General features: G+C 46.4%; 1 protein-coding gene and 1 long non-coding RNA gene across 2 annotated transcripts in view; one reads left to right on the forward strand and one right to left on the reverse strand.

Moving 5' to 3' along the window:
* Positions 1-17,296, reverse strand: part of LOC135397813 (uncharacterized) — a 158,530-nt gene that overhangs the window by 95,691 nt on the left and 45,543 nt on the right. The window contains exons 2-3 of the mRNA XM_064629372.1: positions 12,617-12,917; positions 10,967-11,125 (exon numbers count right to left, since the gene is read on the reverse strand). Of these exons, the coding sequence (XP_064485442.1) occupies positions 10,967-11,125; positions 12,617-12,856 (399 nt within the window). The 5' untranslated portion in view covers positions 12,857-12,917. The remainder of the gene's footprint in view (positions 1-10,966; positions 11,126-12,616; positions 12,918-17,296) is intronic.
* LOC135397812 (uncharacterized) lies at positions 1,211-2,569 on the forward strand. The gene is made up of 2 exons (XR_010423773.1): positions 1,211-2,046; positions 2,394-2,569. It is a non-coding gene; the product is annotated as an uncharacterized LOC135397812 (long non-coding RNA).

Raw genomic sequence — 17,296 nt, forward strand, 5'->3', positions numbered from 1 at the left:
CTGTGTTGAGCTACATTTGTTAGGCTTTCTTCAAACGGTGTGCTTGCTCTTGGAATCGCTCACGCATTTAGCGCGAATTCAGACAGCAGAAACGAATGGGTGTGTTTGTTAATTGTTGTTTTTCAGTTGTTGTTTGTCAGTGTTAGCTTTTGTCGGGCTGTTAGCTCTGTTCAAGTTTAGATTTCCTGGTAAAATTCAGGGTGCGTACAATTACGCGGTTCCATAATTTTCGGACAGTAGAAACGGGAGTGTGTGTTTGTTCTGTGTTTTGTCATGCCTGTCGGTATGCACATTGCTCGATAAGGCATGACACGTATTATGACTTATGTGTTGATGGTGGTGCTTAATTTTGCAGTCGTAGCGCAGAAAATCGGGTATCTGAGCGTTCACTGCAAATTTCCGTCTCTGTGAGACGAATCTGTTGCAGTTTGTTCCATTTCAAGTAATAATAATTAAATTTCATAGCGAGCGTGAACAAAAAAGGGAGGGTTGTGTGTCTGCTCATGGAAGCAAGCTGCAAAACGGAATGGTGAAAATGCGTTTCATATGCTAAATTTATTCATTCTTGCCCTGCGTCACTGCATGACACATCATGTAGCAAGCAGAAATGGGGGTTGAGGAAAACTTGGCGCGCTTTATGGTTAATAATAATAATAATAATTGGGGGTTTACGTCGCGAGACAACTGAGATCGCGCTTTGTGGATAGTGCGCTACTTTTAAAGAGCAAAATCAGAAAGAAAATATGATTTTCGCGCATTGAGTAAGCCTATTGATCACTTTGAGTGGTCCAGGCTCGCTTATTATTTTCTCATCTTCAATAGGGGCAGTTATTTTAGACAGAAGCAACAGCGTCCATGAAGAGAGCGATGATTAGTTTCTTGAATTGTTGTACAAAAAATGTTGATATGGTTCACAATGACCGGCCTCGGTGGCTCAGTCGGTAGCGTGTTCGCCTTCTGATCCCGAGATCGCGGGTTCGAACCCGGCCGAGGACGCCAGCAACTTGGTGGCAGCGTACAAGTTGCTTAGACACGCCGTCTTCCGCGAGGGACGTTAAATACGGGGCGCCGTGTGATGAGCTTTCATCGCACGTTAAAGAACCCTCAGGTGGGCAAAAGCAATCCACAGACCGACCGCTGTGGCGTCGCTCATGATCTCAGTTGTCTCGCGACGTAAACACCCAATTATTATATTAATGGTTCACAATGATTGAAAGTAGAAAGAGCACTTTTTGATATGTTTATTTAGTCATTTAGTAAGTCTTCGAGGAAATAGCGCTTAATTGCAAGGCTCCGTTTTTTTTTTTTTTTTTTCAGCCTTTGCGCATGGATGGTGTTTCCTTTAATGAGTGGATATAATTTATGACTGTTAAAAATTAGAGTAATTTCATATGACCTTCAATAACAGGAGCCAGAGCATTTTTTGTAGTAGTAGTAGTTTTTGTAATCTTTAATGTAAGAATGAAAAATCAGTAATACCGCAGTAAAGAAAATAATATGGCGATGTAAATTTAATTAATACCAGGGAGCATGAAGCACTCTTGTCTGGTGCGCATTCTTCACTCCTGATAGCAAGAGCGATCTTTGAAACGTTGACCGTTTGGGCGGTGGTTGGGTGCTCACAGCAGCAGCCTCAGACAATGGGAGGAAATGATGACGTCAAACAGCGCGGTGTCTGGTAGACCAGTGCTTCATTCTCGCAGGGGAAGCTAGGGCAACGGTTGTGGTGTAGGTGCACACCCGTCTGGATTTCGCTTTAATGCAAGATTTCCATAAACAGTGACGTCATAATTGGTTACTATATTTAATGAATAACAGAGGGGGATTTGCGAAGCTCTCCTCTCTGGACGACCTTTGGAACGGATGACGTCACGACCAATGACAGTGCAGAGCTCCTGATGCCCTGGCGGAGAAATCAACGGACGCTTCATTGCTTCGGGAGGATCTCTGAGTGGCGGTCATGTTGCTGGTGCTCTCCTCGCCACGGATTTCGTGACGAGCGACTGTTTTTGACTGAGTAATGTGCGTGGAAATACTTCGGTGCCGGTGAGTTGTCGTTTCAATACTTCTTCTGTTGTCGCGTTTACCTACCCCCTAACTGCGATTACTTGACAGCGTGTATTGGAGTAGTGTATGTTTGGCGATTTACCTTGTTGCGATTAGTAGAAGGTCTTCCCCTTGTTGTTGTTGTTATTCTTGTCCGTGCATGCCCAAACATGTTCGCAATTCCGTTGTACGCCATTCTGTCAATGACCCTTGTTGCTATTCTCGTCGGTGCATGCCCGCACATATTCGCGATGGTGAAAATTTTGTGTGTGTGTGTGCCTGTTTTCGCGCGTGTTTTCCCCTCGTTAGCACTTCTTTGTTTCGTTTTTTTCTGCATTCCACGGAAGTCCCCATGATGACAGCGGTGCTGCCACCTGACGTGATGCTTTCAACCTGCCTGGTGTGACGCTTTGCAAATGGCGGCGCCCATGGGCTGATGCTGTTACCGAACCTGGACTGACACATTAATAAATTGAATATGTATAGTAATGACTTGAATTATTAAATGAGTTTAGAAAGTGTATTTATGCGTATGTGCGCTTCTTTTCGTGTGTCTCATTATAGAAAAATACAACTTAACGAGAATTTGATATTTTCCTCCTCTCTCTCCCTCGCTGGAATGAATAGTACTTGAATTTATTAATTGAAAATTATATTCTACGCTCTATTATCGCATTCTTATGCGTGTATGAGCGATTTTAAGTGAGAAAATGAAAAAAATAACAAAAGAAATTAGGTGGGGGTGGAAATTGCAAAATTGGGGGTGAGAGAGGAGGAAGGTGTCAAGTTGCTCGCTAAGTTGTATTATTCTTTTACTACTTCTGTCCAATACCGCCTACAAGATGCGCACCGCGTGAATGAGCGGGAGGCGCTCATTATTTAAATAAAAATGCAAATGAGATTCGTAAAAAAGCGTAACTTCTAAAGCAGGGCGCTGTCGGTTTTAAAGTGGGTACTACCCCTTTTGGGACCTTCAGTGGACACCTTTCAGAGAAAAATCTGACACCGAAGCGGGTCATTTGTTGCAGTAATTAATTGGTTTCGGTTTATGTATTTTTGTCGCGGCGAAGCGCAAAAGGACGTAATTCTTTGGTGTAATTCATTGGTGTAAGGACGTAATTCATTGATGGATAAGGGAGTGAAACAGCGTCTTTTTGCGCTTCGCCGCGACCAGCCGCGACAAAAATACGTAAACCGAAACCAATTAATTACTGCAACAAATGACCCGCTTCGGTGGCAGATTTTTCTCTTAAAGGGCTTTCGGGCACTGGGCTTTCAGAGGTGAGTCGCTCACCCTGACGGGAGGACATCACGTTCCACGTGACCTTCCGACGCCACTCGCTCAAACGTCGCCCACCTACGCATTGCTGATGAAGGCCCAATAAGGCCGAAACAGCTGTCCAATGCTGGTGTGGCGACGTTTGGGACTTATAAACATATGTTCAACGTGCAGCCAAAGAGCGTATACTATTTTTCTTCATTTATTACTTTACTGGCTTCGCACTGGGCTTTCAGAGGTGAGTCGCTCACCCTGACGAGAGGACATCACGTTCCACGTGACCTTCCGACGCCACTCGCTCAAACGTCGCCCACCTACGCATTGCTGATGAAGGCCCAATAAGGCCGAAACAGCTGTCCAATGCTGGTGTGGCGACGTTTGGGACTTATAAACATATGTTCAACGTGCAGCCAAAGAGCGTATGCTATTTTTCTTCATTTATTACTTTACTGGCTTCGCACTGGGCTTTCAGAGGTGAGTCGCTCACCCTGACGGGAGGACATCACGTTCCACGTGACCTTCCGACGCCACTCGCTCAAACGTCGCCCACCTACGCATTGCTGATGAAGGCCCAATAAGGCCGAAACAGCTGTCCAATGCTGGTGTGGCGACGTTTGGGACTTATAAACATATGTTCAACGTGCAGCCAAAGAGCGTATGCTATTTTTCTTCATTTATTACTTTACTGGCTTCGCACTGGGCTTTCAGAGGTGAGTCGCTCACCCTGACGGGAGGACATCACGTTCCACGTGACCTTCCGACGCCACTCGCTCAAACGTCGCCCACCTACGCATTGCTGATGAAGGCCCAATAAGGCCGAAACAGCTGTCCAATGCTGGTGTGGCGACGTTTGGGACTTATAAACATATGTTCAACGTGCAGCCAAAGAGCGTATGCTATTTTTCTTCATTTATTACTTTACTGGCTTCGCACTGGGCTTTCAGAGGTGAGTCGCTCACCCTGACGGGAGGACATCACGTTCCACGTGACCTTCCGACGCCACTCGCTCAAACGTCGCCCACCTACGCATTGCTGATGAAGGCCCAATAAGGCCGAAACAGCTGTCCAATGCTGGTGTGGCGACGTTTGGGACTTATAAACATATGTTCAACGTGCAGCCAAAGAGCGTATGCTATTTTTCTTCATTTATTACTTTACTGGCTTCGCACTGGGCTTTCAGAGGTGAGTCGCTCACCCTGACGGGAGGACATCACGTTCCACGTGACCTTCCGACGCCACTCGCTCAAACGTCGCCCACCTACGCATTGCTGATGAAGGCCCAATAAGGCCGAAACAGCTGTCCAATGCTGGTGTGGCGACGTTTGGGACTTATAAACATATGTTCAACGTGCAGCCAAAGAGCGTATGCTATTTTTCTTCATTTATTACTTTACTGGCTTCGCACTGGGCTTTCAGAGGTGAGTCGCTCACCCTGACGGGAGGACATCACGTTCCACGTGACCTTCCGACGCCACTCGCTCAAACGTCGCCCACCTACGCATTGCTGATGAAGGCCGAAACAGCTGTCCAATGCTGGTGTGGCGACGTTTGGGAGTTATAAACATATGTTCAACGTGCAGCCAAAGAGCGTATGCTATTTTTCTTCATTTATTACTTTACTGGCTTCGCACTGGGCTTTCAGAGGTGAGTCGCTCACCCTGACGGGAGGACATCACGTTCCACGTGACCTTCCGACGCCACTCGCTCAAACGTCGCCCACCTACGCATTGCTGATGAAGGCCGAAACAGCTGTCCAATGCTGGTGTGGCGACGTTTGGGACTTATAAACATATGTTCAACGTGCAGCCAAAGAGCGTATGCTATTTTTCTTCATTTATTACTTTACTGGCTTCGCACTGGGCTTTCAGAGGTGAGTCGCTCACCCTGACGGGAGGACATCACGTTCCACGTGACCTTCCGACGCCACTCGCTCAAACGTCGCCCACCTACGCATTGCTGATGAAGGCCCAATAAGGCCGAAAAAGCTGTCCAATGCTGGTGTGGCGACGTTTGGGACTTATAAACATATGTTCAACGTGCAGCCAAAGAGCGTATGCTATTTTTCTTCATTTATTACTTTACTGGCTTCGCACTGGGCTTTCAGAGGTGAGTCGCTCACCCTGACGGGAGGACATCACGTTCCACGTGACCTTCCGACGACACTCGCTCAAACGTCGCCCACCTACGCATTGCTGATGAAGGCCCAATAAGGCCGAAACAGCTGTCCAATGCTGGTGTGGCGACGTTTGGGACTTATAAACATATGTTCAACGTGCAGCCAAAGAGCGTATGCTATTTTTCTTCATTTATTACTTTACTGGCTTCGCACTGGGCTTTCAGAGGTGAGTCGCTCACCCTGACGGGAGGACATCACGTTCCACGTGACCTTCCGACGCCACTCGCTCAAACGTCGCCCACCTACGCATTGCTGATGAAGGCCCAATAAGGCCGAAAAAGCTGTCCAATGCTGGTGTGGCGACGTTTGGGACTTATAAACATATGTTCAACGTGCAGCCAAAGAGCGTATGCTATTTTTCTTCATTTATTACTTTACTGGCTTCGCACTGGGCTTTCAGAGGTGAGTCGCTCACCCTGACGGGAGGACATCACGTTCCACGTGACCTTCCGACGACACTCGCTCAAACGTCGCCCACCTACGCATTGCTGATGAAGGCCCAATAAGGCCGAAACAGCTGTCCAATGCTGGTGTGGCGACGTTTGGGACTTATAAACATATGTTCAACGTGCAGCCAAAGAGCGTATGCTATTTTTCTTCATTTATTACTTTACTGGCTTCGCACTGGGCTTTCAGAGGTGAGTCGCTCACCCTGACGGGAGGACATCACGTTCCACGTGACCTTCCGACGCCACTCGCTCAAACGTCGCCCACCTACGCATTGCTGATGAAGGCCCAATAAGGCCGAAACAGCTGTCCAATGCTGGTGTGGCGACGTTTGGGACTTATAAACATATATATATATATATATATATATATATATATATATATATCGTGATAATTCGTGTTTATTTATCATATGGCCCACTAGAAAGGTCTCCGTGGAGCGTTTGCCCTTGTTTTTAGTACATCTACTGAATTCTGAATTCTCTGACGGCGATCTCCTGAATTTCCACCTAAGCGACCTGGCAACACTGCATGTGGTTCGTCCTGCCGTTTTTCCGTCGAGTTGTCATGCCGGTGAGGATATTGGCCGTTTTTCCGTCGAGAATTCGTCGTACGCGTTTACCGCTTAAAAGGGTACCACGTTTGACTAGTATATCGGAGGTGTCACGCGGTTTGTCGGGTCCTGCGAGAAGACGACGACTAGGCCAACTATACGCGTGAAGTAAGATGGCGGTGCGGACTCCCGTAGCGTTTCTATGGCGTGCAAGGTGATTGCGAGTAACCATTTCGTGCATGCAACGAAATCGATTGCAATAACAAAACTTCTCAGCAGCGTAACACCGAAAGGCTTCACGGATCACGGTTCGGAATTTGCCATGCGGGAGCACTACGATGTTAAATAACCGTACCATTTCCTTCCACGGTGTAGTGAAGCGTGAACAGCATCAGTCTCGCGTATCGTGATATCGTTTCGAAATATCGTATCGTGTACTGTACTGGGACGTTGTTAACTGGTTTACTAAAACTCACTATTAAACAGAATACAAATTTTCACCGATGCATCTACGACATCATCCGTCTCCTCGTGTGCGGTGTGGCTGTCTCACGTCACCTCTGCAATTAGAATGCTACTGTATTACTTACTATGTTTTTAAATCAACTTACTGTTTAACTGAGATGATATAGTCGCCGTCACAAATTAATGTGGTCCCAGATGTTGCGGAAGAAAGGGTATACAAAACGCTGAAGGTATAATCGTAACATAGAAGTACTTTTTTATACCCTCAGCTGCCGCGGAAGGTATAGAATCAGAGATCTATACCTTACACATGGTTTAAACAGTGGTGATGAGGTATAAATGTCGTACTCTAGACCTTATTTATACCTTTTTTATACCTTTTCTTCTAACAGTGTGTAAGGTCCTCAGTCGTCCGACAACGCGCTGATGGCACTTGAAGATTCTCTATGTACAACCGGCCTCATGGACGTTCTATGACTTGCTGAGTGTGTGCTGTGTGTCCCAGCGATTCCGTCATTTTTCCCTCACTTGGTTGAAACTTTTGAACTACATGTTGAAACCATCAATTTATGATTAAAAGGGCTAAAACCTCAGTGCCGGGGTGCTAAAATAACGAACACAGACACATTGCACTGACTGGCGAAGCAAGAAACTTTATTGTCTTTAAAATCCGCTTATATCCTGATCTTCCTGATATGTCGTTTGTCATTTTTTTAACAGACTGACTGATCCGCTGGTGACTGCGGGAAACGCTTCCACTTACGTGCAGTGCAATATTGCACGGATTGCATGAACAATATCTTCAAGGAGCAGCGACAATACATACAAGGCTAGCACGGCACCTGAACCTTGAAGGAATAATTCACAAACATGTGAAAGCTTGCGAACTCTTTTGCAACGCGGACGAGGTAGCATGTCCCGCGGCGCTGAAAACATGTAACTTGCTCTGGGAGATGTTGCACGACCCATCAAATCTGTCTGAAAGGTCCTCTCAAACTCTTAAAGGGCCCTATGCCTTTGAATTTTCTTTAAAAGGTCCTCTCAGACCCCTCTGGGCTTCCTGAAGGGTCCTATAACACCTTTCAGATTTTCTCTAAAGATCCTCTCAGACCTTTCACATTTTCTTGAAAGGTCCTCTCAGCCCTCTCAAGAATTCTTTTGTGGCCTCTTAGACAGAATCTTCATCGGGTGGTGTTCTCCAAGTGACGTTTTCGCCGTTCCGGGTGACGTTCGGGCTCCCGCCCGGTAGTAGGAATACCCCTACAGTCTATGATCGGCTTGTGGAATGTCATATTTCGCTTCTGGATTAGCGTCGGACGTTCGAACAGCCAGGAGCGTAACATCGTGTTCCACGAGACATGGTCACGTCAGAACTCACACTGGTCGGCGAAAGCCGATGTATTTACCGATGACTTGCGAACGCCGAGACTGGGAGGTACCCGGGTTCGAATCCCGGTGCCGGCTGTGCTGTCTGGGGTTTTTCCTGGGTTTTCCTCAGACGTTTTCAGACATATGTCGGCACAGTTCCCTTAGAAGTCGGCCCAGGACGCACATTCCCCCAGGGCGTCAGTCGTGACGTTGCCCACATCTGTGAGGCCGACAACGGCGAGCCCTTTCACCACCCACCACCACCACCACTTGCGAACGCGAAGCACACGAGCTCGGAGACAATTTCCTGCGCCGCGGAAAGAACGCCAATAGGATTAGCGCCTTGACTAAGTTACTCATACACGCGTTTCCGGATGCGATAGCCATTTTAAAGGGACCCTAAAGCGAAACATAACCACCATGTAGAACTTGGGTTTCTAATGACACACACAAGTCATCACCTCTCAGACATTCGTACTTGGCCGCCCTCGGTGGCGTGTCCGCCAGCTGATCCCAAGATCGCGGGTTCAAACCCCATCGAGGACGGTGGTAACCTGGTGGAAGGGTACAAGTTGCTCAGACATGCCGTCTTCCGGGAGGGATGTTAAATGTGGTGTGCCGTGGGTTAGGCACGTTAAAGAACCATCGGGCGGGCAAAATTATTCCACAGACCCGGCCACTGTGGCGTCGCTCATGATCACAGTTGTCTCGCGACGTAAAGCCCTGAATTATCTTCATACTTTTCGTACTAATTAGTTATGCACACTAGAAACTGGACGGTGGTGACCTTCTACGTTCGCCGAGGGAAACAGTGGGAGCCCGCCTCTGATTGGCGGGCAGGTATCACGTGATACTGCAGTACGATGCAATGCATTCGATAGGTTACTAATTACTACGTATTAGTCTTGTTTTGAAGGATAACAGCATCTTTTGACGCGTTAAGTTTAAACTGTTGTAACCTGTAAGAACAGCTGCGCGATGTGAGCCATCTGTTGGCCTCTCTCTTTCTCCGCTTCGTCTGCTCCTCTGCCACTACCCACAATCCCGGCGTGAGTAGAGTGGCCAGAAGACGAAAGCTATGACAGTTTCTTGGTATCCCTATTACGTGTCTGAAACGTCCAAGCTACAAGCTTTCAGTAAAGCATTTCTATAGGCTTAGAGTCCCTTTAAAGAAGCTTCAGGGACGATGTGCTAAGTGCGTTGAACTTCGAGGTAAATATGTCGAATTGTGATAAAGCTTTATGACTCTCTGCCGCGTTCTTCCTTGTCGGACCGAGAACTTTTCAGCACACTCTCGAATCTTGATGTTTACATAGTTTACGTGAAAGATTTAGTCATAGCCCACCAGTATGACAGTGCAGCATCACCGACGCTAAACGAAGATGGCTCATCAACGGGACAGAGTCACGTGCTCGCGCACAAACATTAGTGCCCCCATGGTTAAACGGGTGGTGCTAGGAAGCCGAGTGGTGTGGTACCTGTCTTCCTTTCCTAGCCGATGCCAACAACAGCATTATTATATAACCTCGAGCACTGCTGAGTCAACATTTCGGAACCCAGAATGTTGCGGATGACCTGGTCAGCAGATCGGCACTAGTCCAAGCATCTCCAACACTCCAAAGCACGTGGCCCTCTGACGTGGAATGGGCGGTGTTTTCCATGCGCTCACGATCGGCGCAGTTTCGGCTATTTGCATAGATGCCATAGCGAAGTTCGATGACGGATAATTCAATGCATGTGCGCGTTTCAGGGTTGTTTAAAAATAGAATTGCTTTCATCGAGGATTGTTTCCCATTCCGCTATATCGCTTTTGCACGGTTTGTCCCTATTTAAAGAGTTAATTAATAAAATTTAGGTAATTATTCATCTAATAGCTACACACCCCCTTGGAGAGGATGTCCGCTTGGACATATAACTCAACTGCAAAAACGGTATCTATGCTGCTCTCATTGCTTTTTTTTTTTCAAAACATCTGTAAAGGATAAGAAATTGAAAATGAACACACTGTTTACACGTATTAAATAAATAAACAATAAATGGTGGGGGACAGAAACTCCTGTAACATAGGGCAGAGAACTAACTGTGAAAGAGAGAACGAAGGGCAGCGTGCGAGGGGTCACAGAGGGGGATAGGCGGAGCCCAATGGTTTACCCATAATTCCGCCTTGGGTGGGGGTGTCTCCTAAAGGGGATGTATTTACATGCTTTCGACGAAATGCGCATGAAACAAAATGACGAAATATTGTGCAATCTCACAAAATTTTAGGACTCTCCTTCCGATTTTGGGGGTGTAGGGGGGAACGGTGTCACTGGAGGAGCATACGGGCACGCCAAGACTGTTCGTTCTGCCTGTCGTCCGGGAGTGATGCCAACCGCGCTCATTCTCTTACAGGACATCGGAAGTAGTGTGAGGCATCCTACTCATCAAAAGCCTGTAGCCGTGAACATCAAAGACATCTCTCGTCCGCTGCCTGTGAGCTACGATCACTGCTTTTGTGCAAGAACGTATGATACAACTTCCCGCAGACAAACGCGAAAAAAAATCTGGCTTCTGCTTTCAGTGTTCATTTAAGGGCAACGTAAAATACATATGTAAAGCAATGTGAATACCTGATAGAAAATGATGTACTTACAACGCGCCCGCCAATGTTTTGGACAGCTGCTAACTTGGCAGCCAGGATCCTCTTCCTCCTGGCACGACCCTTGGACGTTCTTTCCATTTCAACCAGTCGTTCTTGCTTCAGCTCCGAATAGATCAGCTTCGTGTACGTGCACTCCTGTTCTAACTTCGCCTGCGGAGCACAACGTCCAATTAAGTGTATTGAAGTATTTGGTAGATACGGGATGTTTACACACATATTTTACCATCTTTAAACTCCCACGTTATTTCATCACTGTGCTACGCTGAACGTATGCAGAAGCAGACGTGCAAAAGAAAATAGATTGCGTACATGTTGGCGTGGGGTTGCCGTGAAATAAAAAGAAAATTACTCGCGATGCAGCTCACTGCGGGCCATTACGCAGTAGAGGGGCATTGAACGTCAAGATATATACGGGCTTGCATCGTGGTTACAGACGTGTACAGTGTCGGCGATAATTGACTGTTACCATGGCGCACTCTTGTACGTAGCTACATAACTCACAATAAAAATAGATTGGATAAAAAACTCGTCTTCATTTTCTTTTTCAGCTACTAATTACGCTATATACAAGAACTAATAATATATGTAATAATAATAATAATATGTATAATAATAATAATAATATGTAACACAAAACGTAATACTATTTTACGTTCCCCTCCCTTGTGGAATGGCCAGAAGGGGAGATGTGATCATGTGCATTTGAAAGAGCACGCAGCCGGAAACCTGGCTTTCCCTTTTAAGGTACCGTTGTTGCTCCACACTGATGAAAGGGTTATTTATTAAATATCTTACACGCGAGATGACTGTAGCATTTGAAACAAGATTAGGTGTGGATATATCTCTCTTCTGCCAATGATATTACATAAGGAATTCGCCTTCCAAGATAAGCGGAACATCTGGTTTGAAAATACAGAGGGCGGCTCTTCTCCCCTGCTGGGAGGTACAGCTCCCATCAACCTTAATAATAACACTGAAAAAGTATGGTCTCGTGCCCGAGCGCGATTACAGCAACCCTTGGGGCAATGAGGAAATCTTAATTGAATAAATTTATTCTGTTAGTTTAACGCAAGGATTTCAACGCAAGGATCACTTAAAATACAATCCAGTGCCCCCAGGGTGGCTGTTATCGCGCTTGAAAATGACAATTTTTTCCCAGTGTTATTAAGGTTGACGGGAGCTGTACGAAGCGAATGTCTTTGCCTTTTATCTGCATTAGGTGCTGCATACCTAGTCTTGTATGTTGCTGTTTTCATCATATTGAACGTTTTGTGGCGCATCGTTGTGGATGATGCCGTCACGACCAATATCCTTGTTCAAGTCCCCTAAAAGAAGTCTCCTATGTTCGTGAAACTTTGTTGTACGAATATTATGTTGTTGTGCCCTGTCTTGCAGCTTTGATATTTGTTGATTCGCCTGTGGGGGTGAGTTTAGTAAAGCCCAAAGTGCACACTTCACAATGGCTCATACTGTGTTATCAACCACTACAAACATTACCACCAACATTACCAGCTGTTACTACGACGACTGACATTGATACAAGAGACACTGCAGAGACCGTGCAAAGGACAACTGAACTTCCTTCATTGTTCTGGACCGCAAAAACGTTTCTACTATATATGTCATATGCCATCGTCTTACGTTTTCCCTTTTGAGTTGAATTATTTCCTTGATGAGCTCTTTTCGGCTCTTGCTTGAGTGGCTTCCTCGTGAACTTCCCCAGAAGAAGTTTTTCAAACCCTTCTTCCGCTTCGGGGATCCCTCTGAATGAGAAGACTTGCCAGCGTCTCCACAAGACTTGCGGGACTTCATTCTGCGTTCCTCCAGACGGGCAGGCAACGTGCACGGGGCCGAGATGCTGCTGTCCTGGTTACTGCGCATGGTGGCGCACGAAGTGCACACGTGCCAGGGGTGGAAACCTCAAACGACGAAGTGTAGAACACTAAAAGGAGAAACATTTGCCATTTCAGTTAAGCCTAAAGGTAGGGAAAATGTAATAGTATTTGAAGATGTGGTCGTCATAACCAAGTATTGTATTTCGGTGTCCATTTTCCTTCCAATTAGGCGTGTAAAATCACGCGTCTACGCCGTCCTTACAGGACTGCAGCTACATACGAGGGGGTGCTGAAAAGTTATCGACCCGACAAGGAAGAACGCGGCCTAGAGTCATTAACGTTTATTACAATTCGGCATATTCACGTGAAAGTTTAGCGCACTTTACACGTCGTTCCTGGAGCCTCTTTAACCCTTGAGAAAACATACCCGACAAGAAGAAAGAAAAGAAATCCGACATCTGCTCTCCGAAATGTGCTCCGGGTGCTCCTATCACCCCAGAGTCCTCCGAGATTTTCTTTCCTTTCAAGCTTTTCCTCAATTAGGAAGCAAAAAATGAAAAATAAAAAGCGTTGTCTTGCCTGCGTTGTGAGCCATAGGTTCAGTAACAAACATGTGAATATGTTGCTTTTGAGTGTTATCTTGCAAACCATCCCGCATACGTCATGTATTAATTTCCAGAAGTAACATGACATCAAATGCTCATAACTGGGTGTTAAAGACAGTGACCAGTCACGCAGATGCACCTACATTGTTTTACTACGTGTTAAGTAGTGTGTCCCAAACTTCTGCTCTCAGACTTTCTGTCCTTGATGATTCAGTACACTGTGCTCACTATGCTAATCAACTGTCCAGTGGTGCAGATGTGTGCTGAGACAGATCAAAGCATACGATGACTTCTGTACAGTGCTGTATATCCTAATAGAAATGACAGCAGGAAAGTGTGGCTAAGATGCACCTCATTTGATATTCCTGTTTACACTAGGTCACAGGCACTGCATTCATTCGTTCATTGCAGCAACTACAGCAGCACCGATAATGTTCAGTCTGTTGCTTGCTGTTGCACTGGGAATTGATGCTAGAATGACCAGTTGTTAGTGTCCCTTGCTTTGATAATTCACCGTGTTGTTTTTCAAGAAAGAGCACCCTGTTTCAGTACAACGTGGTACAGTTTTAATTGCATAACCAGGTGGGGCAAAAATGCATTAGGCACATGCATAAACGTTTAAGAGTTTTACTATGTGTATTTCAGGGAGTTTGCAGCCAGAAAAAAACACACAAAAATTGGAATAGTAGAAAACCTTAACATGACTGCGCGTTTACACGTTGCAGATTTCTGACATAAAAGTCATTTCTGACATTTCGGACATAAATCGATTTGCTAAGAACCTAACAGCCATACCTGTAGTAGCCTGATGCAGCACAAGGCTGGTCTGGCCATCAATGTTGTTTTCGTTTGCTTCGCCTACCGTTATATAGAGCACTCGCACACACGTCGTTGCGAACACCGCACTCGTTAACGTATTGCTGGACTGCCCACCGATACGAGAGGTATCTTGATTATTGCAGTTCACCACACAGGCCACAAGCGATGACCCATAGAAATGCAGTCGTGTGTATACACAACCACAATCGAGCAATGAATACCGACAGAAGCAGAGCGAGCGCATTTGCGAAAATGCTTACTGCGGCCTCCTCAATAACATGAGAAAGGCCCTCTTTATTCATTCCATACCTCGCGGAGTTTTTGATTTCGAATACAGAGGTAGGCCTAACGACGGATACAGCGTCCGCAGCCATCTTCTGCAACCTCATAATCATAGAAACAAACAAACAAACAAACGAGAGCCTCCCTCCTCGCACACGTTCTGTCGTCTGCTACTTGCTCCCTCCCCTCTGCCGTCTCGTCACAATGCGCATGCGCTGTGGTCATACCCGCGCTGTTGCTCTTTACTGCCGGAAAAGTCACGTGGTCGACTCAACCCGACGTCACTTAACCAATCGTTAGGGCAGGTTGGTGAATACGGGCCTATATGTTTTGCGAAAGCTTTCACACAAACATTCTTGATGAGTGTTAAAAAGTTTTCAGGAGAGGTCTTTGAAAGCCACAATAATATATTGAAAACTCTACACTGTATAAAAGGTTTCGCCTAATAAAATTAGATTATCATTGCTGAAGCCCCATATCACTAAATTAATAATTTAGAATGTGCAAAAAATTTTACCAACTATCCGATTTGTCAATACATTCAAAGAGGTTGTATGAGGGAGGGCTGACAAAGAACTTTCTAGCTAACTACCGTAAGCGGTCCCCCTATCAACAATACAAGGGTCGTTCAAAGCTGACCGAGACTTTTGCTCGAGAAATATCACTGGGTAAATGTAATTCAAAAAAACTTTCGGAGGACGAAGTGCAATCCTTCTCGGGTTAGCGGCACGTTCACCTGTACACGTGCAGCAGCAGCAGCAGCTATCATAACGGCGAACAGTCTGTCTGTAGCTGTGGAACAACGATGCATAATCAAGTTCCTTGTGATAGAAAACGCCAAACCAGCTGAGATTTTGCAAGCATTACAGGCACAGTATGGGGAACAAACGACGTCAAGGGGAAGAGTGTACGAATGGTGCAGACAGTTTGGCGAAGGATCAAATATGGTGACAAATGAACCGCGTTCGTCCGACTGCAGTCACGTCAGTGAACATCGCAGGCGTTGGGAAACCCGCCCTCGAGAACCGGCTAGTAACGGTTCGGTACATTGCAGCCCACCGTAATACTAGTGTCGTCAGTGTGGAGACAATCATTCACGGGCAATTACTGTTCCGCAAAGTCTGTGCAAGATGGGCTCCGCGACACCTGACTTACGATCAGAAAGGTGCGCGCATGGCAGTCCCGAGCAGCTGCTGAACCAGTTATCAGAAAAGTTATCCACGCAAACCTTGCCCTCCGTGCATCCCGAACTTCCTGTGCGGAAGTCAATATGGCGGCCACGGCACAGTTGTGTATAGCTACCGCGAGGCGTGCCAGATTTCGTTTCGTTATTGCGCAGGTGGCGCCCCCAGCGGGCGGTAGGGCGACGCAAACTGCTACACTGCAATGGCCCATTGGGAATACACGGAAAAAGTTCGCGATGCTAACGATCTTTTTGCGCCGGATTTGGTTATCACGATTTTTCCCTCGATCTTCATCGCACAAATGAGTCTTCATGTGCCGCCGGAAGTCCCTACGATATGCAGGGAGCGCACTATGTGCGAAAATGTGGGGCTACTTGATCTGCACCCACCCTGTACAACTCGGGATGTGTCGAAACGCTGTGAGTGGAGTCAATACTGTGTAAAAACTCACTATTTTTCGTCATTACTATGAACATTGCTTTAACCTGTTAAAATGTTCAAACTTTCTTGCTGTGCTAACACGAAAGGTAAATTATTATTCCCCACAACAGCGGAGTTCAATAGACCTCTACCGAAGAAACCTCACCGTGACCATGACGTAATCACGACGTTGGTAGACATAGTGAAACCGAAACAGTGCGGGCGGGGAACATCACCGTTTCACAAAGCCATATTCCTTCACGAAGGTCACGAATGGCTTCTTTGTATTAGTGGTACACACAAATGGGGTCACGTTCTTAGTCGCTTTACCTTGTGTTGTGTAGTTTTTAGTCGTTTTTAGTCCCTGTTTTCATTTGCGTCGCAACGAAGAGAGCCGGTAGCCATCTTTAGAAAGGGTACCGAAAAGATATGGCTGCCGGTAGAATGGAGAAGAACAAGGCATATACAACTAATAATATGTAAAGAATTACCAAAATCTTACACTACGAGATGCCACATTTAAACGTGGCTTTCGTGTGATTTATTGCTATAGTAATTCCACTCTACCAAGTTGGCGGCGCTGTTGTGCCATCTGACGTCATTTGTTTGTAAACAGGGATAGGTCGAATTATTCTTTACTTCCGTGTTAGCGCCGAGAAGGAACTGTGGCTATGAGCGGCGTACAGGCGTGGAGAGAGGACAGCACGAAGAAGTGGAAGAGAGGGGGAAGTATGCATCCTGGCATCCCCAGACAGCACAGCCGGTGGTAGGATTCGAACCCACCACCTCTCAGTCTTCAGCACGACCTTGGCTACTACCAACGAGCGAGATGCCTTACCCCGCTCGGCCATGCCGCTCGTAGTGACTGCTCGCAGTGATGGAAGTTCTGCGCCATCCTGCGCCGTAGAGGGTGTCTTTGCTGTATTTGCGCTAAAGCGCGGAGTAGGCGACTACTTCGCAGTCCACGGAAATCGTGCGTGTCACGAGAAAACGAAACCCGAAGTGAACAAGACGCACCAGCGTTTCACAATATAAACGTGAGAGGGAGCTGTCACAGCGACTTACTAGTAGGCTAATGAGTCGAATCTGGTGCCAGTTCCACTTCCATCACTGTGCTTGTGAGTGATTACCTCCACACTGACGACACTACTATTACCCGAACTGTTACTCCCTGGT

Source organism: Ornithodoros turicata, chromosome 6, assembly GCF_037126465.1.
Source record: "Ornithodoros turicata isolate Travis chromosome 6, ASM3712646v1, whole genome shotgun sequence".
Classification (NCBI taxonomy): Eukaryota; Metazoa; Arthropoda; class Arachnida; order Ixodida; family Argasidae; genus Ornithodoros; species Ornithodoros turicata.